This window comes from Monopterus albus, unplaced genomic scaffold, assembly GCF_001952655.1.
Source record: "Monopterus albus unplaced genomic scaffold, M_albus_1.0 scaffold143.1, whole genome shotgun sequence".
NCBI classification, from domain to species: Eukaryota; Metazoa; Chordata; class Actinopteri; order Synbranchiformes; family Synbranchidae; genus Monopterus; species Monopterus albus.
The window spans coordinates 1,033,913-1,056,806 of record NW_018128023.1 but is presented as its reverse complement, the minus strand read 5'-3'; the positions used below and the strand labels follow the sequence as shown (position 1 = coordinate 1,056,806).

At 40.8% G+C, this 22,894-nt stretch overlaps 1 protein-coding gene across 6 annotated transcripts; it reads right to left on the bottom strand.

The window, feature by feature from the left end:
- Positions 1-1,034: 1,034 nt before the first annotated feature.
- rftn1a (raftlin, lipid raft linker 1a) lies at positions 1,035-22,470 on the bottom strand. 6 transcript variants are annotated; one of them, XM_020614166.1, is made up of 11 exons: positions 22,215-22,470; positions 16,596-16,702; positions 15,954-16,105; positions 9,568-9,751; positions 7,029-7,137; positions 4,101-4,827; positions 3,796-3,999; positions 2,988-3,097; positions 2,600-2,703; positions 2,093-2,168; positions 1,035-1,778 (listed from the first exon to the last, which is right to left on the bottom strand). In XM_020614166.1, the coding sequence occupies exons 3-11, from the start codon at positions 16,099-16,101 to the stop codon at positions 1,362-1,364; spliced, it is 2,079 nt and encodes a 692-aa protein (XP_020469822.1). In that variant the 5' UTR covers positions 16,102-16,105; positions 16,596-16,702; positions 22,215-22,470; the 3' UTR covers positions 1,035-1,361. The 6 variants fall into 6 exon arrangements, with proteins under 6 accessions (XP_020469822.1, XP_020469821.1, XP_020469820.1 ...); XM_020614165.1 differs by lacking the exon at positions 16,596-16,702; XM_020614164.1 differs by lacking the exon at positions 22,215-22,470 and having other exon boundaries at positions 16,596-18,687.
- Between the last annotated feature and the right edge of the window lie 424 nt (positions 22,471-22,894).

Here is a 22,894-nt window from a genome sequence, read left to right as displayed (position 1 = left end):
AACAAAACATTGCATCAATGAGGTGTAATGGTACCAACACTTTTAGGAAAGTCTGTATCTATATCTGAGCTAAAAAGTAAGCCACTTTTTTGGCAATTTACATGAAATCAAGGCCCAGTGAAATGCAATATAACACTTCAGTGTAGTTTCAGAGCCTGGCTAATACTGTTTTCTTTTTTGTGTTTTTTTTAACCAACCAGTTTGAATATTTAAACATCTGAACTAAATATTATCCAACATGTTTTAAACATTTCTAAGTTTCCCTTAAATTGTGACAGAGTCATGCTGAGTTACATATTTTAAAGTAAACTCCTTCCAATGGACAAATTATGTAATGGCAACTGTTTATAAATGACCTTTGGCTTATCTGTACTAAAATGTCTTATTTTTTGCTTGACATATAAGCAAAGACCAATATATCAGTCCTGAGCTAAATTAAGTTAGTGCAGATGTACTACATGCTTTCTGGTAGTGTCTTGTTTCTGTCTTAATTCATATACTTTACATATAAAAATACAAAGAGCTTAAATCAATACTTCCTTTTTAACAACCTTATTACAAGAAAGTAAAATGCAACAATAGGCAAGTAAATAAAACTTAAAGCTTGGAGTGGAGACTTGATCTACGATGTACTGTATAGTCTTGTACAGTCTCCTTTCATTTCATATACAACGATCAGCCATAACATTTTGACCACCTGCCTAATACTGTGTACACACAGGAGTCAGTGTGGCAGTTGGTTGGCACCCTGTGTATGACAGTGCATCTTCTGTGAAGTGAGCATCGTCAGTTCACTGTTTGTCCTTCCTTAGCTACTTCTGGTAGGTACTGACCACTGCAGACTGGGAGCACCCAACAAGACCTGCAGGCTGAGAGACCCAGTCATCCGCCATCACAGTTTGGCTCTAGCCAAAGTCACTCAGATCCTTATGCTTGTGTGTTTTTCATGGTCCTGACACATCAACTTCGAGGACTGAATGTTCATTTGCTGCCTAATATACCCCACACACTGACAGGTGTCACTGTAATGAGATAGTCAGTGTTATTCAATTCAACTGTCAGTGGTCATAATGTTATGGCTGATCAGTGTTAAATACAAATCAAAATGCAACACTGACTCAAAGCAGAACCACTGCACAACACTTTCCCAGAGGCTACAACCTCAGAGATACTCTTTAACATCCTAAACAGAGAAGACTGGATCTGCAACAATATGTGAATATATAAATAAAGTATATGACTGACTACATCTGGGTTGTCCACAGACAAACTACAGTATAAATCCAGATCAACAAAACATTTCTTTTTAGTACAAACTAATCAGGTTTTAGCTTTCTTTTGCCTATTTTACTCCCAGTGTGTCAACAGACCCCAGAGAACAGCTGGTGTTTGATTCGCTCTTCAGTCTTCAGCTCCTTCTTGACCCCTCCCTCATTTCTCTGACACACATCTGTCCATCTCACAGACTTCTCTTGCTTGGACAGTTGGATCTTCTCAAAGTCAGTTTCCTCTTCCTGGTCTTCAACAGAAATCATGCTCCCTGATAGAAAAGAGAAGCCCCTTTGAGGCTCTGCATTCTCTGCCCTCTCCTCCCAACCTTTCTGAGGGGGTGTTCCTTCACTCCTTTCGCTATCTGGTCCCTTCCTCCCCTCTCTCTCCTCTTTTGTGTCTCTTCTCAGCCTGTCCATCTCTGTTTCCATCACTGGGGACCTGCTCTCTCTCTCCACTTCACCAGCAGAGCTTTTCTTTGCCTTGCTGCGACCCCTGAGGTTTAGCATCTGAAATCAAACAGATGTCTGAGACAGTTTTGTGCTTTGTGCTGTGTATTTTTTTTTTCTTCCTCTGTCTCCAGACACCTGACAAACCACAACAAAGCCTCTCTCATTGACGCCTCTTTCCTGTACAGTTTGAGGTCCAACTATTAGCCTATTATTAGATTGTTCCTGTGTGGGTTTATATTCGCTGTACATCCCATATTTAGTAACATGTCTTTTTAATGACACCCTCTATGACATAGTCTCGTATCCTAAAGGCACAGCAGAAACAACGTGACAGGTTTGTTGCAAAGGTGTAAGAAAAAAGGGGAACAAACCTTGAAGTCTTTTCTCTTGCGCTGCAAAATGGGTCTCTGAAGAAAGAGGATTTGCTTGGTTGACAAACTCCCATCACTGCAGAAAGAAAAGAGCTGCACTTTTACTACTGTTACTTGTTGTGTTATAATATGACGAGCCTGCATGTTTTAAAATCTAGTTTCTGTTCGCTGCGGTTTGTTAAGTGACAGGTTACAAGACAACAGCATTTCAGTTTTTGTTCTCTGCCCTGACAGATTTCAAAAGCGGTTTCATGTTGAGATCAGCATATGATCATGATTTGTCAGATCTTGAACCATTTGTCAGTTCTAATCCCAAAAAAAGAATGCGAGAGGTAATGTCTAGGACAAAACAAGATAATTACCCAAAAATCAACTAAGCAGTAATTAGTCTTTACTGGTTTCAGGCGATGTTATTCACTGTGACAGAATGCGAAGAAAAAGCAGGAGACAGATTTAGTAGACATGTGAGTTTAGGTGCAAGCAGTTTAGTATGATGGGGTTGTGTACCTGTTGGTCTTCACGATTGGTGTTGGCAACACACACATCAGCCTCCATCCATACGGAGCTAAAGACTGGAGCAGTGGAATGTAATCTGTCTTCACCACAACACCCTGTGCAGGAGAGCCAAAAGAATATAAATCATTTTTATTTTTTAAATCACACACACACCAGCAGTCTACAATCCCAAATACATGTATGGAGACAAATGCTGGAGAGAATGTACAAGGAAATGACAGTGAGCCTGCAGGTAAGGAAATTTAAGCTCAGCCACATGCACCACTTTCCTTCATATCCACTCTCATGTAATGTTTGACAGAACAGTTTAAGCCTTCTATCACAAAGGATTTCTCAAAGTGCACATCTTCTCCAGAGTATTAAAAACTTAAACACCCACATCAACAACGGTCCACTGCTCTACCACGATAGCATCATAAGAGGTGTTTTTGGTCTCTTCCGAAGAGCTCTGGAAGATGAACACACTATCCACAGATGATACCCCATTGTCTGGATAGAAACAGGACAAATTAGAGACAGAGTCAGTTAAGCTGAGGAGGAGGTATGTGATTCAGACAGGAGATAGGTCTCCACTCTCCAGTCTCTTACCCCTTTTCCCCATGGCTTAAACCTACTTATTCCACGGGTGGCTGCAGAGTAACTTACAGTGTAAGCCGCAGACTTACGATACAGTAACTCCATGCATATTATCCCATACCAGTAGTCAAGCAGGGTTCTACAGTCTGAGCAGCTTTTGCCTCTTGTCAAGCACTGGAGCAACTAAGCCAGTATGTTTTTAAGTAGCCAGTATGTGTTTTTAGCTATGAAAACTATTGGATTGTCATAAAATTTGCTACAGGCATTGATGCCACCTCCATTTAAATTGTATTAACCTTGGTGATCCTATAAGAATAGGATTGGCATAGCATAGCCATAGCCTCACAGAACTAGTAACCTCTTGCTAAACAGATGACATGTTCAATACCACTGTCTGTATGGTAAATATGAAACCAGGAAAATGGCTTATCATAAAGACCTATTCGATGAGGATAGACAAATGGTCTTTTGGGTGTTACTGCCACTCATGCTACCTTGATTAAACTACATCTATTTAGTGTATTCACAACTGCTCCAACCTTTTTTTAAAAAGATGAAAGCAATTCCAAAATGAAAACCAGGTCTCCACTGTCTGTGGCCATGAAACATACCATTAGCATCTCCAAGTTGAAAAAAACCATCAATCAGGCGTGCGCCGCTGGTGAAATGCTGGGTCATGTGATCAAGCCAGTGTGTGTCAACTTCTGTGATTAACCCTGCTTCCTTTTGTACTCGAAGTGGCACCCTGAGTGAGTAGAACCTTAGAGAAGTGTTCAGCTCCCCTGTGTGGTTGTACAGCGCAAAGAGCTGCATCCCTCCAGACACACAAACAAACAAAAAAATTCACAGTTGGAAAGCAAGTTCTGCTTTCTTATGATTTGTCAGACTGAGCAACAAATAGGAAATGGTTACTTACTGGCCTGTGCTGGTGGTGAAGTTGCCTTCTTATCTTTCTCTGAACTCTTGAGCCGGATATGGTTGTTGTTGTTGTGTGTTGTCACTCTGCTTTGCCTATCTGATGTTTTTTCAAGGTTGGGATTGAGTTCTGGAGAGCTGAGCCAGCTGTCTGAGCCTGAACCTCGTCTTTCTCTCTGGTTCTGAAGTTTAGAATGTTTTTCTGCAGGTTCTTCGAGGCATGGTAAACTACTGTCTTGCACTCTGACTGTACCTGCAATTTGACAGGAGCTGGGATGCAGCTGGTTCCCTAGGCCATCTGCCGGGTTTTGACATGGACACCATTGAACTGTGTCTTCACCAAGTTTCCTGTGATTTTGAGGTTGACGTGTTATTTCTGGTGACTCTTTGAGACTAATCTGTGAGGTCTGGATTTTTCCATTCGATTCCTCTGAACTCTGGGTGTGTTTCAGAGGGCTTAAGTCTGATTCTCTGTTACATTCTGCACCTTCATGATCTAACTCTGAAGGTTCAACAGGGTGATGGTCAGGTTCTACACCATTTTGATATGGTTCTGTTGGATCCGTTGGGCTGCTCTTGGTGCTGAAGGGGTGTCGATGTATGGGTGACGGGCTTGAATGCAAGGACGACAGCTCCTCGGGGTCACAGTGACCCAAGAAGCAGGGTCCACCACCTGGCTGCTGAAGAAAGCTGACAAACATCACTCCTTGCTCTGATACATCCTGGATCTATAGGGGTGATATAAACATACAGTGTTACCATCTACACACCCACCGACTCTATTAGAATCTAATTTGAGTGACACATAAATATAAAAAGACATGATTCACTGCACAAGTTCATCTGCACTGTCTTCCTCTATAGGCAAACAAACAAAACCTCATTTACACACAAACAAAGGCCGACATACACAGAGTAGATATTCTGCAAAATAACAACCTGCCTAATCATCTGCAAAGATCAAATATTCAAATGACAAAAGGACCTCATTATCTCAAAGCGTTTGTGTGGGTACGTGTGTGACAGTGTGTGCCTATGTGTATGTGTGCATGTGAGTGTCGCTCCCTCCCACGGAGCTTTTCTGGTTAATTGTCAGTTGATATTTGGGCTGACAGTTTTAGACAAGCTTCATGGGAAAGATTGCAAACTTCCACCAAACAATAACGAGACATGTTACCATATTACCCACTGTTTTTGACACTTCACTCATCCATACACACACAGTCTATTAGCATCAAATACTCACATAGTTTTGTGTAATAAGTACTGACAGACAGACGGAGTTGTTTTCATTCCATGGGGGGACTTTACATTGAGTGGCATTCCTTTCCTGGATACTTACCCTAACCTTAACCTGATCCTAATTTTAAACCAAGTCAAAAATTCTGTGATTCACATTGTGGGGACCAGTGTCTGGTCCCCACAATATGACTGTGTAACACCCCCACCCACCCACACCAGCCTGTCACTCTGTCTTCCTGGTGCTGCTCCTGGGTTCTTATCTCGAACTGTCTGGCAGTTTGTGATCTGATTGGTTATTCATGTCACGCTGCCGCAGCCTATCACATTATGCTCAGTGATGTGCATTTCCATCCAATCAGGTTTCCTTTTGTGCTCTCTTGGTGTTCAGATGCAAATCTATTCAATAGAGCACATTTTCATTACCCATTGTTGGAGTCTTGATGAATTCACGAGCAGAGAGACTAAAACTGAGGTTTACAGCTGATAAATGTCAGTGACGACATTGCGGTTGGCAAGGTATCTTAGGGTTAACTCTTGATATGCTTCCTCCTACCTACTGAAACGTTCCACTGATTATGTAGCTCATCTTGTTCTTTCTCAGTTATAGGAGAGTGAGCAGTGTTGTAAGTGATGCAGCTAGTTGGAATCTTGTAACCCCCCCCTAACCCCACCCTTTTTTTACAGCTAACTTGGGTGTAAGATATTACAAATGAACCCGATTTCTGATTTTTGCTCAGCTCCCTTCACAATGAATTACTAAATCAGATAAATTTGCAATATATAAAATGCAAATCCTTGAATCTAATTTGCTCCATTTGATTTGGAGAAGGCCTGCATGTCAGGACCAGAGGCAGAGTAACCACATGGCACAGACAAGCAATTATAGGCAGTCGCCTGTAGTCGTTTTGAGCCCTGAAATATTTCCTTCGCTGTCACAGCAGTGCAGCACCAACATGGCTATCAAACATAACATATTCTCTGTAGATACACTGAACCAACACATCAGATCAGTATCAGCACAGACAGTGGATTAGGTATTGGCCATGATGTGATCAATCCAGTTTCTTGGTCACTCATTATAAAATTCAGTGTTTCACCCCCTCCACTCAACTGTTAGCTGACTCAAGGACATTCTTTTTCATATTAGATTAGAAAAAATGAGAGTTTCTGTTAACCTTGAATATCAATCAACACGTCTGGGTCTTTCTTAATTTGACAGTGACTAGTTTTGTTGATTTTTTTTTTAAATTCTATTTCCTTTTTTCATTTACTGTCAGTTTCTCTATTCCCTCTTCCATTTTCTTCCAACCTCATGGGTGACCCCGCAGCTCTATGTGATAAGGTTTGGGCAGGTGGGGAGGTTAGGGCTACTTACACTGGATTAAACAAATAAGAAGTGCCATTTTAAAAATACTGATCTTGTTTCTGTCTTTAACTGACACACTGAGTTAAATTCATCAATGCATGTGTTAACCAGAACAAAGTAGTGATTTACTATCCCCCTGACTATATATGAAGAAATCTGACTTCTTTGCTTAATTAACATATTGAAGATCATCATAAGATTTTTTTATTTTTTTTATCCCAAACTTCAGGGAATCACAATTTGAAAAGAAATCCATGAGAAGTGAATAACATGAGCCCAAGCTACCTTTGTGGGCATGTCTCTGCAGCCCCTTCTACTCACCTTCTTGACATAGCTCTGGATCACCTCCGGGTCAGCAGCCTGGTGACCCGCCACACACACGTCTGTCTCGAGACGATGTCTTGCCCACCTCAGCTGGCTTTTCTCAGAACTACATGGTGAGAAATGTAAAACTGAATCAAATATTAAAGGTTTCAATCATATGTGATTTGCTTCAGTTCAATTCTGCTCTTATGAACCCAAAAATGTAAAATGTGCTCATACTGTTATTACCCAAGCCTGTTTCCTTTTCCTATTAGGTTCATTTCCCTATTCATTATCGCTGGAGTAGTTCCATCACACAATAACATTACAATCATAAATGAGCCTCGGCTTTATAGGTTCTAGTTTAAATGCTTATTTTCATGAGCACTCATTGGCCCAGAATGATCACAGCAGAAACATTATGTCAATTCTGGAACAGGGTGAATTTTTCATTTAAGGAGAGCACACATTCACCACAGTCACAATGGACTTATTAGACAGAAGAAGGGACTGAATTTGCTTTTGCTCCCACTGCAAGACGCCGTCATAAAAGGAGCATTCAGATATGCCTCTTCAGGTTTGGATTGAGGTCAGTGGGAAGGCCACGGTAATATCTTGTGCTCTGAGGCATGAATGACATTCTTAGCTAGATTTGAAATAGTAGATCTGTCTTATTTTTTCTTTCATTTTTTTGAGTTTTTGATGAAAGGGGATGGCGGTGATGGGGAGATAAAAAGCAGAGTAAAGGGGACGAAGGAGGGTGAGGAAGATGAGAGAAAAGGGTGAACACCCATTGCTGAAGAAAACAGATGAAAGAATAGAGAGATGGTTTCTCTCTTTCAGCGTGCCGTTCCCCTCTGGCGAGCACTGATGATGCAATCAGCCATCTCCACAGTGACAGGTGCCAGGAAGCAGCAGGACCACTTGGCAGGAGGGGCATCAAAGGAGCAGCCCAGCACCTGCCAGTGCACTAGTGTGTGGTGTGTGTGTTTTGTGTGTGAACATGAATACAATAGACTTTTTCTTGAATTTAGAACTCAGCAAGATGCCTAAGGATCAGAATCAGGTCATTTGTGACCTGAAGATGGCAGCAGCAGTGACTTCGCACAATTTCATGGCTATTCATCCAGTAGTTGTGCAGATATTTCAAAGTGGATCAAATTGGTGGAAATAGACATTGCCATCCTACTAGGTGGAAATTGGGAAAAGTAGCTTTCCCCACACTACACTAGTGCCAACAAATTGTTAAAGAAACCTTGAGCACATATCACACTTGAGATAAAATTGCAATAAATGGGCACTATTTAGACTTAGACTTAGAGGACAGGGCTAATCATTTTCTATATCGACAGTATTTTAAACAGTCCCCATACAAAGACTAAGACCAACAGTGATTTACCTCTACTCCTGGTTAATGTCCATCAGCCTGTGAATCCTGGATTAGCTTATTTGCCTGTGCCATAGACCTCCACTGTTGTTGAGAAAAGCTTAAAAGCATATCACGGGAACACACCGCTGCACTGGGTGGCATGTTTCATCATTATGAAACACTAGACCCAGATTTTTTTTTTTTTTTTCTGCCCCAGAAGCGCTGAAGGGCCATAATGTTTTACAGCATCTGAAGTAAGCAAGAGTCAAAGAGTTTCATAATAAGGAAATATTTCACTAAGTGCAGCAGTGTGCTTCTATGTTGTGTTTTTAATTGTTTTTGAGCAACAATGGAGGTCTGTGGCACAGACTACCTGGCTAACACCTGCTACACTTAATAAAGGATTGTCAAACTGACAGACATTAACTGTGAGTAGAGGCAAATCATTGTTAGTTTTAGCCTCTGTATGGGGAGTGCTGAAAATACTGTTGATTTAGAAAATGACCAGCCTTATCCTTTAAAACTGTAATGTTGGAATGGAGCCACAAATGAATCCAATGACTCGATGGTGTGAATGACTGAAAAAAAATATGAATGTGTTTCCCAAACAGCCTATTGTTATTGCTATTATTGTAAAATTCTTGCTAATAAAGATCCAAGTAAGAAAGTTTTCCCATGTGCTAATTTGAGCCTGAGAAAGTATACATGTTGAAACTTAAAGTCTTAGATGTTTCTCCATTTGAGTTTGGAGTATGTGTCAGTAACTACAATCATATGTTGCGAATACTAGGGAGGTATAAAAATATTGCTCTGCTTTTAGCGTTGCCAAAGCATAACTAACTGGGTTACAGAAGAAATAGCTACACAGTATAAGGGGTAGTCACACAGTACTGTGTATTATCACATACAGTCAAAAGTGAAAGAATTGGGACAGTCAGCTAAAGTTAGTCATTTTTAGGGCTGACTCATCTGCAATTAATTTTACATCAAGTAAAAGAGGTGAGATGCATAATTTAGCTTGTGATAATTGGTCTCATTTGGCTTCCATGTAAAACAAAAGCTGCAATTGTCTAAATCTGGTTGCAAATTAATCATATCATTTATCTTAATCAACTTGCAATATATATTCAAAACTATTTTCTTAAGTGAAGGTGATGCTGAAGACAAGGGTGTGTTTAGTTTGTGTACCTTGGCGTTTCTCGGACCAGCACTGCCCGGTGGAGCTGGCGTTGGATGTGTGCATGGTGAGGGCCACAGGGGTGGACAAACGGGTGGATGGCAACCAGGACAAAACCCTGCGCGTAGAGTTCTCTGACCTGAACTGGGAGCTCTCTGACCGAGGAGAGACAAAGCACAGATGACACCGGCACCTCTGGAGGGGGTGGAGGACAAGTGAGAGGGGAAGGAGAAAAACAAGAATCAGACAAGACAGGGTAATGAGAAATGGTCAAGACAAGGATGTGACAGGGAAAAGTAGTAGACAAGCTGGAAAAAAGAGGAGGATAAAAGAGGGGAAAGGGTGTGAAGGAACAAAGGCACAAAGCACGTTTCATTATGACAGTTCCCATTGAACAACACATGGCATCTTCATGCTAAATCTGAAACTAATTACACAGAACTATTAGCCTCTGCCCTCACTGCCAGAAGCAGTCAGACTTTTGGCAAATGCACACAGGTAGACAAACACAAGATATACACCTACTACAAATGCATGCTGGAAAGTGTTTGCCCATATCAACAGACAGACTTTTAACACATTTTCACCTACACTAACAGACTGTTTAATCAAATAGAGACCCACATACACCAAAACGTTTGATAGACAATGCTATCACATTACTTATTTGGGCCTATGTTATTAGCAGCAATCACCAACACAAACCTGGTTCCCTTATTGCCAATCACAATGGAAAACAAACCCCTTCACTTCTGTGGAAATGGTTAGCGGAGGTTATCGTATGGAAGCAACCTGTCACATCAAATGCACCAGGGAGACCATGTTGTTTGCAAGAACCACCCTCTCGGGGGTCAGTGCATTGTACTATAGTAAGGCTCTCTCTCTGTTTACAGGCTTTTAGGAGAACATGTGCATGTATGGCACTGTGTGAAGCCAGGTGTCTGTGAGAGAGGATGATAGAAAAAGATGAGAAGTAAAAAAACAAAAAGTAAACAAAAAGAGAGGCGGTTAGCAAAGCTGTGTTGGCGAGAAAGAGAGAGATGAGGCTGTCTGTTTGCGCCTGAATGCTTGTCACCCTTTTCGCCTCTCAATCTCATTTGCATGGGCCTGGAGAAGAGAAAATAACCTGAATAAATTAACCAGACACACACACACACACACAACATGGAATCAAGTTTTCAAGAGCAGGGAGGTGTAGTGTTATCAGTGTGAGTATAGGATCATAACTGTTCAGAAGAGCTTTTGAGCTGTGTGATGGTGCAGTTGTGAGTGTTGCTGTATGTGCAATATTTGTGTTTTTGTGACTTGAGAATGAGTGCACATATGTCAATATATATGGGTATGAGAGAGTAGGAACACGTGTTTGAGAGAGATACAGACTCAAGGGTGTATTGTTTAACAGATACAAGAAGCGGCTGCTTAGCTGTTGATCCCTGCTCTGTTATTTCAGTCTCAACCCTGAAGCTTTGACCACATGACAGCTGCTGCGTGTTGTGAGCGTCGCCTCACTTTTTGACCCCGGATTTCACAAGTGCGTTTGGAGTGTGAGAGTCATACTGCTTCCTGTAGTTGCTTGAAAATGCATATTAATTCCTTGAACAAAATCCCAGAATATGTGTGTGACTGTAAACCATATTTTGTGGGTTATCTGTGCTACTGTATCCCAGTGAGCATTTTTTTGCCTGTGTTGTCAGTGTGTGTGCACATGAGAAGTTTCAGTAAACCTACAATGGTGATGCATGGGGATTACTACTCACAGCCAATCTAAAGGCTTATCCATCTGCTTTCTGGGGGTTCACATTTATTTAAATAGACTTCTAATGACTTGCAAAGGCTTTAGGTGAGGATGTGTGGCAAAACAGTGACAATAAAATGATCAGCTTCTTGGAGCCAGTAACTCCCCCACTGTTTGGGAGAATGTAGCTGCAGGCTATGACAGTTGTTGGTCAGCATATGAGCTTTGTCAAATGGGGTCTTATCTCATCAGAGCACCACAAGAAACATCTCAGAAACAGCACTGTGTTAACAAAAACAGCTAACAAGTACAAGCGAGAGAAGTACGGTTTGCTGTGGTGAGAACACTGTGGCGCATAAGGCGCATACAGTATCATGTACTTGTGATGCTGTGAATTCCAGCCTGGCTCACTTTTGACACATTGTAGCTCTCTACCATCTTTGCTGGCATTCTCTACAGGCCCTTTTGCCAATAAGACTGAAACAACATTAAATGTTCATCCAGAAAAATGACTGAAACTATGTCAGATCAGCATTTTCAACAATCACAAAAAAAAAAAATGTGTTTACCTGGAAAAGTGTGCCAGACAGTGCAGATGTTGCAAACTGATGGATTGGTGCATCGCCTGCTTTCAGAGCCAAATACATCACACACAGAGCTTGATATATATAATGTGTCATCTAAGGCAGAAGGAATATATCACACTGTCAGCAAAGGAAACGTCTATCATAGCATTCAGGTAAGATCTCGTACACACACAAAGACTGAACTACACAGTATGTACATGAGCAACATACTGTACTGTAAACTTGGCCAGTTATGCAAAAGTACCTTAAAACAACCACAACAACATACACGTACTATTGAGCATTAGGCAATTATTGTATGTTTTAATGAGCTGAGTGGGTCTCCATCACTGCAGGGCGGCAGAAAGTCATCAGCAGAGTCGCGTTCCTCACTGTGTACTCCGGAGACCGGCATTAGTCACACAGCATCACACCCAGCTTACTTCTTCACACATCCGCAGATTCCTGACTCTCGCTCGCTCCTTCTCACACCTCTCTCTTTTCTCCTCTCCTCGCTCTCCAGATGCTCGTTCCCCTCCCCGCTCCAGACCTGACTAACGCTCGGTGTATCTTTCATTTTCATGAGCTGTTCATTCTCTCACCCTCTCTTCTACTACACCTCTTTGGCTGTATTCCTCCTCCCTTCTACTTTGCTTTTTTTTTTTTACCTCCCTCTTTTCTGTTCATGTTCTCCACTCTCTCCAGTTCTTCTGCTCATTACTGGAGCTTACACAGCTTGGACACAGAGGAGACTGGGTTAAAATGTCACACCTGGCTGTTACACTTCATACTCTACATTCAGGCTGACATTTCAAGGTAACCAGTCAATGCTACAATCAAGATAATGAAGATCACGGCACTTCTTGTAAAGGTGGCTGGTATGTCAAGGTGCTGCAAATTGGTGTTTAGAGAGTAATAAGGGCCCAGTAGAATAAGACACTGGTTTCAGGTTGTAAGATGCAATAGAGCTGAAAAAAAATCAAATAAATGATCCATAGGAGAAAGCAAAGGCCAAACACTTTGAAACACTGAACATATTTCTCCCTATCCTCCCTGGATTCACCACAGGGTTGCTGTGACCCAGTGTGATTGAGTTGTGCTTAGTCACGTGGAAACAGTTTCCTGCGGAAGCACTGCAAGAGCTCATAAACCAAAGGCAGGCTCTACATTATCAGCCACATTGTTTCTAGTGAGTTTTATCATGCAATGGTCAAAGGTTAAGTTAGAAACCACACTGCGCTCCTCTATAGTCTGACCATTAAACTCCACTTCCTGAGAGCACAACATAGTTCAATGAACAGCCATGTAGTCTCATATATGGGGGCACAAGCAAAGATGTTTGTCTTTCATTACAGTGTGGGAGTCATCAAGTCACACGGGCAAAGATATACTGCTATTAATGGAAGCCAAATTGAATTAAAGCATGGATTTGACCATGGATTTTCTCAATGTCATGTACTGAAATACAGGTTCCTCTATCTACATACACACATGTACACACAAATACAAATAAATCCCCTTGCTGGGGATGACGTCTCTCGGTCTCCACAAACAATCAGATAATCCTTCACTTCTCTTGGACTCTATGGTAAATGGAGGTGGGGATAGAGGTGGAAAGAGGCAGGCAGGTGTACACCCACTCACAGCCACACACACAGTAATGTTGTAGTGGCTGTGTTTATCCTAAAATAAAGTATACCCATCTTCAGCAGCTCAGGTGGCATCAGTGACTTTATCATATAAATGACCCACCTGTCTGCTGAATGATAACACTAACTCTATTGACTAAGTGCTAGAGAGACCACATACACATACAGGATGTGTTTCGTGTGTGTATAGTCCTCCTGTATCATACATGTGTGCTGCTGCCCATGCAATTAGCCACTTTATTTGAGAAAGACGAACAAGCTTCATGTCTTTTGTCACCACCACCATTTTGGGTTGCCAGAACTCTCTCTCAGCCAACACTACAGCCTAACCCATTTGCCAAACATAACAGGGATGGCTGAAAATGGGGCTGACTGGCAACCAAACCACTGCTACTTGGCTGTGGCACTGTGCCCGCTGTCTGTTACAGTGTTACATTTGAAGCTTGTCTATAAAGGATTTCAGAGAGCTATTCGCACCTGCTTCAGCTTGTCAGGTCACAGTGATGACTTGCAGACACATTAAGGCCTAAGAGAAAAGACAGGATTTATTTAAAAAACATATCTGCCTTAAAATGATCTGTTTCTCCTTTTTGTCTATCTCTTGTCCCTCGCTTCCTCACTCTTCCATCTTTTTACTGTTCATCCATATCAACACAATGGCAGAATTTGTATTTTTAGACACCATATGCCTCTAGAGGCTTCTCATCAAACATTCTCAAGGCACTGCAGACACACACACATTCACACATTATCAGACACACATTTTAAAAAATTTGACAGACACCCAGGTCCCAGTGTGCAAACACACATCAGCTTTAGTATATTGTCATTGTGCAAGAATGAGGAAAGGGTAAGTTGCAGGGCATGGCTACAGTATGCACAACATAGTTGAACTAGAACATTTTTAAAAACTCTTTGAACTCACCGCAGCAGGAGCCACACACAGCTTATGATCCACTGTTTGTCCTCAAGATACTTACTGTAGATTGTTTAAAAGAAAAGCACAGACTTGCTGACCTAAACGTTTAATTTAACTGGTTAAAGTTGGAATAGCAACTGTGGCAATAATGAGTGGAACACACGAACACTATAGCCACATTTAACAAAGCAGAGCAGAGTTAAATAGAAAATAACATTTAGAACAGCAAAATAAATAAATAAAATCAAAAAAATCCTTTGAATTAGTTTGGAATTTGACCAAGTGTGAAGACACATTCCTTGGAGCCTGTTCCCTCCTCCAGACTGGAAGTGGGACAAATGTGAATCTGAATGAAGCTTGCATGTTGCATCTGATGGCCAAGAAGATTTGTTTTTTGTTTTTTGTTTTTATAGCTGAGCTGTGTCTGAATAACCTCCCTTATTCATTCACAGATCACAAAACACAATAAACACTCAAAGTATTTAATTGTGAGTGATTTTGGACACTGAGTTACCATCACTAATCTCTGTAGAGCAAAGGAAAGGACTGCACTGCTTTAGGATTTAGTTTTAGGATAAACTGCTAAAGTATTTGGTAAAAATATAACCTCATTTCTCCAATTATTTTAAATTTGAGTGAATCTTTGATTGTTGATAGTTTGATTATTGTTTGTTAGTTGTACTTAACTAGAAAGGTTAATATCATTCAATCTCAGAGAGGAAAGGAATAAAAAATAAGGTTTAAAGGGAAATTTGACCATATTATCTGGTATTTTTCCAATTTAACCATAAATAAAACATTTAAATGTCCCATGTTAATTTTAACTAGCTGGAGAGGCTAATTTGGAACAGCTAGAATAATATAAAACTAGTTTGGTGACATCTGCTGATTAATTTTCTGTCCATTCACTAACTGACTGACTAATCATTGCAGTCCTACATTGGAGTAAAAGCCAAATGTTTCTGACAGGAGTTGGTGCAGACCAAAGCAAAGCTAAGAGTGAATACTGAACTTGAATTTTTCCAGGTGGCCTGAAACACAACTTCAAATGAATGCCAGTGGTGCTCTGTTTCTCCTGGATGGATGTTTGCCACCACATTAGCCATATTGACATTATAATGTAGTGTCTGTGTTATAATTATGGTCTGTTGCATTGCAACTAATGACCAATGGGAAGAAAAAAAAAATCATTAAATGCAGGTTTGTTTCTTTTTTTACTTTCAGAAAGTTTCCTTTAGCTTAACAACTAACTGTTTAAATCGTTTTTTTAAACAAAATGACTTATTGCAGCTTCTCCTGTGTGCAGATTTGCTGCTTTTCTCTGTCTTCTATCAATGTAAACTGAATATCTTTGGGTTTTGGACTAATGATCGGACAAAATACGACATTTAAAGACGACTACAAAGAATCAAGTGAAGAAGTCGCATGGTGCCCATGTCCCATTGGGTTTCAAAGGCCCATCATAAGCACTCAAAAGGACAAGGAAATAACTTCTGACAGTATCTGTGTGCTTTTACAATAACCATACCTTCTTTCCCCAACAGGAAATCCAGGAAGTGGTAGGTGTAGGCCACACCCACTTTAGTCTCCACTTGAGGCCTTCGAAGGGTGGAGTAGATATTGCCTGGGCTTCGCCTCTCTTCTGTCTTCCGAAACTTAGGAAGCCTACACCCCATGTCTCTAGAGGAGTAGAGGTGGGGGGTGGGGGTCAATAAAAACCAATGGGAGTTAGAAAGGAGACAAACAGAGGGGGGTCTTAAAAAGGCTAGAGTGTGAAAAATGGAATTTACCAATAACATCACCATACGTGCTGGTCACACACAAGACTAAATGCTATTGCTAATAATGTGTGTATCTATCTCATGCAGACCCCACAATAGGTAAGGTCAGGTCAAGTGTTTATTGTCATAGGCACAGTGAGGAAACGTGTTTCCCTGTACAATGAAATTCTTACTTTGCCATCCACACGAATGCCACACAATATAAGTTAAATATAATGCAGATATATAGGTAACACAAAATCTAAATCTCAAAATCTAAGGCACTCTAAAACAACCGATGAAAGAAGCATAATGAAAAATACAAGAATACAATGTAAAACAGCCAGTGAAGAAGCATATGAAGAATAATAATACTGAAAATACTGAAATGCGAGTGTGCCAGTCATTACCTGCTTGGTGGGCTGTGATATGGGCATCTCCTAATCAAATAGGGCTGATTGGGAGCGACATGTTTGATCAGAACGAATTAAAGCAGAAACGAGACCGATTTCCTGCCCTGTCAAGCAGAGCGACATGAGAGTAGATAGATGAGGAGAGGAAAGGACTTTAGTATGTTTTACTGCTACACAATTTACATGATGATCCAAGGTAGCCTTGAAGCACAAAGAAGCTTGTGTTTTATTTTAAGATTTATTCAGATTGTGTAAGGACTATTATACTCTCAAGGGCAGGTGTTTGGAAACATCTAAAAATTCTCCCCTTCTTTAATTTGGACAGGCAACTTATATGCAAAAATCTGAGTTACTTTAAAAGAAAAACTAGAAGAGTGAGGAGGCTTTGCAGACAAATTATTAGGGATGAAAAATAAATGAATAACAAATGGATGCGGGGTGTAAAAAGAAAGGACAAGGGAGGGGTAAAGGGCAAGAGAAGAAAGGTGCGGTCACATATTGTCAAGATAATCTGATGTGACAGCATCGTTGCCCTCAAACCATCACCACAGTTACACTTAATAACCCCGTCTGCCACGGCTTGTAAGAACCGCACCGAAAGGTACGCATCTGCATGCATCTTCCCCAAAGGCAGGTCCATATCTGTATCTCTACATCTGTTTGGGGAGCATGGAAAATGACACAGTAACTCCCACTGGGCCAAATGCATGGACATTAACTCAGCTAACGATCCTAACAGACTACATTAAGCCTAGCCTGAGTGTGTGTGTTTGGTGACTTATAGCTTTGATTGCATGGTATGTGCATTTCCAAAGGTTAAAAAGTTGCAAAAGGCAGCATCTTTGATCCATTTTCATAGCTCGTCTGTCTTGAGGCATTACACTCTGTCAATTAAGATTTTGTAAAGAACCAGCAATTAAGAGTCATTATTCTTTCAATTCAACATGCTCTTTCATAATGAGGACAAATAAGGAGAGATGGAGGTAGAAGGAGAAAGAGAAACAGCAGTATATCTTACTGAACATCTCTCCTCTCTCCTTGCTCCAGCCATGCTTCTGTCTTTCTTCCTCTTAAACTCTCATACCATTAGCTCTTCAGCTTGTCTTTTTCACAATGTCCAAAGCTGCCACTGCTTGTCTGACCCATGCCTTAATCACTCTTTTTCTCTTCAGCCTCTCTTGTGTTTCTGTCTGCCATCCTTGATTAGGACAAGTCCCTTCAAGTCTATTAGTACAATGGCATTGATTAGTCTTACACTAAGGTATTAATTTCTGTCACAGTCTTTCTTGTCTATCTAATTACAAGAATTCACAACCTTCCCTATCTCTGTATCAGTTAGTCCTGACTTTTACTTTCACTCCATCTTTCCACTTTGTCAACTTCCCTGCAGTCTTCAATCCCTTTGTCAAACTTTAGCCTTTCCATTCTGTCCCTTAACTCATCTCCCCCTTCAGTCAGTCCTGTCATATATTATACATTATAATGCTACAGTATATTATGTCCTTTGATGCTATTTTCATTTCCTGCTGCAGTACATTTCTTTTTAGCAAGCCATTCAACACTGTCCCATCCTCCATCCTTTCAGTCCTCCAGTCTGGTGGCTCATTGAGTTTTTCCAGTATAAGTGCTCCCCTGCTGAGCCTGTTAAGACCCATAAAACTATTACAACATCTCCAGACAGATGGACAGACATCTAGCTAAGTAGATCCTGGGTTATGACTAAGTTAAAGCATGTAGATCCACTCCCAAACATTCTCCCTCCAGGGCTATACTTTAATGTGCTCTGTCTGCTATTGGGACAAAGGGAGGTTAATGTGCTCATGTTTAAGCAGGCTTCATCTCTGGCTGGTTAGGAAAGTGAAGGGTCAAAGGGTGAAGAACAGGATGGAGAAAGAAAATGTGGTCAAAATATGATGATGATGATGATGATGATGATGATGATGATGATATTTTCTCCTACAACGAGTTGAACAAAATGGAAGAGAAGCACATATGGAATGAAAGAAATGTGCTTTGAGAGTGATTTGCATCCTTTTGACAGTGGTGTGGTGGGTACAGCAGTCATCTCCCAACCAGAAGATTGAAGGTTCGAATCTCGGTGCCTGCAGTCCACATGTTGAAGTGTCCTTGCGCAAGACACTGAACCCCAAAGTTGCCCATGATGGTGGCACATATGCAAGCAGCCGCCCTGGGCCCCCTCTCCACAACAAAATTTCGTTCTACGTGTTACAATGAAAATAAAAAAAATAAAGCTTCTTTCACTTTCTGGAACTCTAAATTTTCACCCTTTGCCTTGGCTCTGATACTCTCCAGTACATTTTCGAACCTATCCCCAAATTACTTTAATTTTCCAAAAAAAAAAAAAAAAAAAAAAAAAAAAAAAAAGCACATTCATTCATTCTCCTTACTGTATGAATAATGTATTAAGCAGTGCTAAAAAGAAAAAAAAATCATACCAATTTGGAATAATTTGCCTATTATTTTGCTAGTGACAGTTGGTTTATTGCTATCAATTAAACTTTATTGACTCTAGTCTTGATCTTGACTAGCCTACAGCTCCACTGTTTGATCCAGCATCATATTTGTCATTTTAATGCTGAGATTCTTGTTTCAAAAAAAGGCCTCACTTTACCACTGAGGTTTAGAAACGGATCTCAGTAATTGGACAACTTTAAATGAAAAATCCAAGGTTGTATTATTGAAGAAACTCCAGTGCATTGAAGACTCGAGGCCTTTTTCGTACATGTGAAGCCTTTTTCTCTACATGCCGACTTCAAACAGAATCTCTCACTTGCTGTCACACAAACAGGCAGAAAAGGTCTTGACAGCAAAAAACATCCATTAAACATGGAGAGACAGGAGAGAGAGACAGATAAAAGAAGAGGGAAAAAGAGGATGAAGTGAAGAGTGAGGTAGGAAGGGAGTGGCACAGGGCTTCTCATTACAGGATCTTGTGTAACAGCGAGTTTTGAAATGACAGCGGATTTATGCAAGAGCATAATCCATCTGTGCTATGCCACCGCTCTGCTACCTCCTGCGCCACTCACGGGGGGATGCCTGCTTTCCAAGAAGCAGTATTCACTGGCAACCGAGGGAGAGCCCAGGCTTGGGAACATTCACAATAAATATAGATAGAGCTACCAGAGAGGCTCAACAATAGTGCCAAAGTAAGAACTGTCTTCATACTAAACACTTCATATTGCCTTGGAATTGTTTTTGAAAGACAAATACTTTGCATACAGTAAATAAATGAACAAATAAATAAACAAAAGCTGAATAATAAAAATTAAGTAAACATATAATGTTGCAATAATGTAGATTTTTATGCAGTTTGATAAATTAAGTGAACATGGAACAGGATATGGCATTTCTTCGTTATACTACCTTACACCTACATTGGTTCTGTTGTTATTCCTGCAACCCTTCCCTAAAAGTCTGAAACAGTGGCTGTCAGAACGAAGAGGCTACATCCTTTTACAATGATGGGGTGGGACAAAGGAAAGGCCTTTTGAGATGGAAAGAATGAAAAGCTATTTGATTTAGATGTGGTATTCTTCCTTCTGGACGTGTTAGTAGCTAAAGCTAACATGTTTGTTTTGGTAATATTAGCAACCTAGTATGGTCGTGACTTTACCTTTGTAAAGTCATGCAGAATATTTTAGCACCAACCCTGACTACCTTAATGTCACTTTAGGAAAAGCATTTGTTTTGTTGCATATAATAAGTTGTGTTCATTTTTGCACCTAATGCATTAAGCTAATTTATAGCAGGTCTCGGCAAATAAACCTGTCTAGTCCCCTTTATTATTAGACTTTATGGGCATGCTTGGAAACCATATTTCTCACTGGTTCTGACTAGATGGCATTACAATTACTCTTTATGCAAGTATTGTCTGGCTGCTTAAAAGTGCATGATTCTGAATTATGTCACTTTTTAAAGTTGGTTGTTTGGCAGCAAAAAATAACCTATATTGGTGAGAAAAACCTGCCCTATTATTCAGATCTACAGACAGGTCACAAAGGAAAAATCAACATGAAGTGTAAGGTGTTAGGCCACCACTTGCCATCAGAACAGCTTCAGTTTACCTTGATATTGTTTCTACAAGTCTCTGAACTTCATTGGAGGGATGAGCACCATTCTTCCAAAAGATATTCCTTTGGTTCAGTGATTTGATGATGGTGGTGGAGATGCTGTCTAACACGTTGCTTCAAAATCCCCCATAGGTGTTCTGGTGACTGCGAAGGCCATAGCTTATGATTCACGTCATTTTCATACTCATCAAATGGTCATTCCTGGAAGGTACGATTCATCTTTTTCCTTTGATTTGTCACCCATACTTATGTGTTTCACTGAATTTCAAAATTAGAAGTGACAGACTGAGTCCTGGGGAGTGGTCATCCCTCCCACTGGGCTGGAGCTGCACTCAGTTTCTATCCAAGGATAGGGGATGCTGATAGTGGGGGGGAAAAGAAGGAAGAGAACGAGGAGAAACAGAAGAGCAGGGGCAGTAGACAGACAGCATGTGAGAGAGACTGGGAGCATGTCAAGTTGCCTGGAGGGAGGTGCAGTTTCCCCCAAGCAACCAACTAGTCACCTCAAACAGTGTTTTAATGAGGCTGCAGGGGAGGATGAAAACAAATTATGACAGTGATATATTGGCCTGTTGAGCAGCTCCTTGGCAATTTTGATCTAAAAAAAAGTTTATGAACAAAAGAAAACTATTTAGACTGGAGCATCAATTTACTAGACTCTGCATGGGCTCTTAAGATACTTCAATCCATCATTTCAACATTGACTCAATTTCTGATGAGCAAGAATAACTGATGAATTTCTTGCACGACTAATATGATAAACTGGATGTCTTTCACCACTAATGAGTGCTTTTCTCAAATGCTTCTAAATATATTTCAAAGCCAGGCTATATGGTGAGCACACATACATAGATAGCCATGTAAGTAATTGATGCCCCATGCATTTTGTGGGTGCAGCCTAGCTTGAAATGACATGTTTCTGGTTTTCCCTATTGGTGCATCCAACCTTAACCTCCCTCCACAAACAGACACACAACACCACAAGCTGGTGCTGCCAGTTAAAGGTGGTAGTTTAGTGAACGGAAAATGATTCATGACAGCTCCCTTACGCACCAGATCCGTCTCGTTCTGACACACAAACCACCTCTTGCATGTCCGCCGGGCACATTTACTCCGTCATGCGTATCTTGAGTTCACTTCAACCTGTGACACCGAGCAGAGGGCTTCTTCCTTTCTCTCCACCATGAATACGAGTGGCACACAACATGACACAAATCAAACGCCTAAACCAAGAGGATCTCTCTGCCACATGTATTCAGAAAGACTTTCATAGACTTCTCAGTTCATTTTGGGATATTTTTGCCTCTATGTCATTGACTGTCTATAGCTTTTATTTTTTCTAAGATGTATATTCTCATTCCACGTGCCGCAAAAACAAAGACAAAAATGTTATTTGGAAATATTAGATTTATGGTTTGGTTGTTCTTACTGCCAAGTATTATCTAGATGTCAACAACATATTGCTAAATATACGTTGTTTTTTAAAATCAGAAATAAACAAGCAGGCAAAAAGAGTTAAACTCACCAATCAAGTGGTTCACAGTCTGCACGAAGTGTACGCCGGATCGAAATGCGTCCTTACACTTCAGTCAGTGGACGCGCGTCTCTCCCTCTCTAGTGTCTTCAGGAATAGCGCACAGCGGCTCTCATACGGAGATCCAATGGGGAGAAGACGAGTCTGCTGCTGAATCTCAGGGGCAGCTCATGATCAACACCCCGTCTACCTTTGCCTCTGTCAAAAGCGTGTGTAAAGACCAGAGGAAGAAGAGAGCGCGGTTTACGCTCATCCTCTCTCCTCCGTTGTTCCCGATTCTCTGCAAGACTATAGCAAAACGATTTCTTATAGTGGACTTACTATGAAACAAACGCGCCTATCAATATGTACAGGGTAACTATAAATAGTAACAGAAATATCAAACTTTATGCCAATTGTAGCCACCGTTTCCAAATGTTGTTGCCCCAGTAGTTAGTGCTGTTTTCCAGTGTTAGTCACACATGCTCCTGGGTCTCCTATCAAAGTTTTAGGAGTTCAATGTGTTTGTGTTTTACAAGAGCCTCGTTTGGAAAATTCATATTTAATAGGAAGCTATCCAGACATCAATTATTCACAAACGTCTGACTGAGGAGGTAGGTGGGTGGTCTTGGGCTGGACCAGGCACCCCTGGGAGCCCGGTCACACCACCAGAGTGTGACAAAAACAAAACA

Bases quoted from the DNA above. Each gene is read 5' to 3' on its own strand.
- rftn1a (XM_020614162.1), bottom strand. From the start codon at position 9,959: ATGTGTTGTTCAATGGGAACTGTCATAATGAAACGTGCTTTGTGCCTT. The intron at 4,000-4,100 runs GTAAGTAACCAT...GTGTGTCTGGAG, and splicing joins TTCACCACCAGCACAGGCCA to GGATGCAGCTCTTTGCGCTG. The intron at 1,779-2,092 runs GTTTGTTCCCCT...GTTTGATTTCAG, and splicing joins GCAAGAGAAAAGACTTCAAG to ATGCTAAACCTCAGGGGTCG.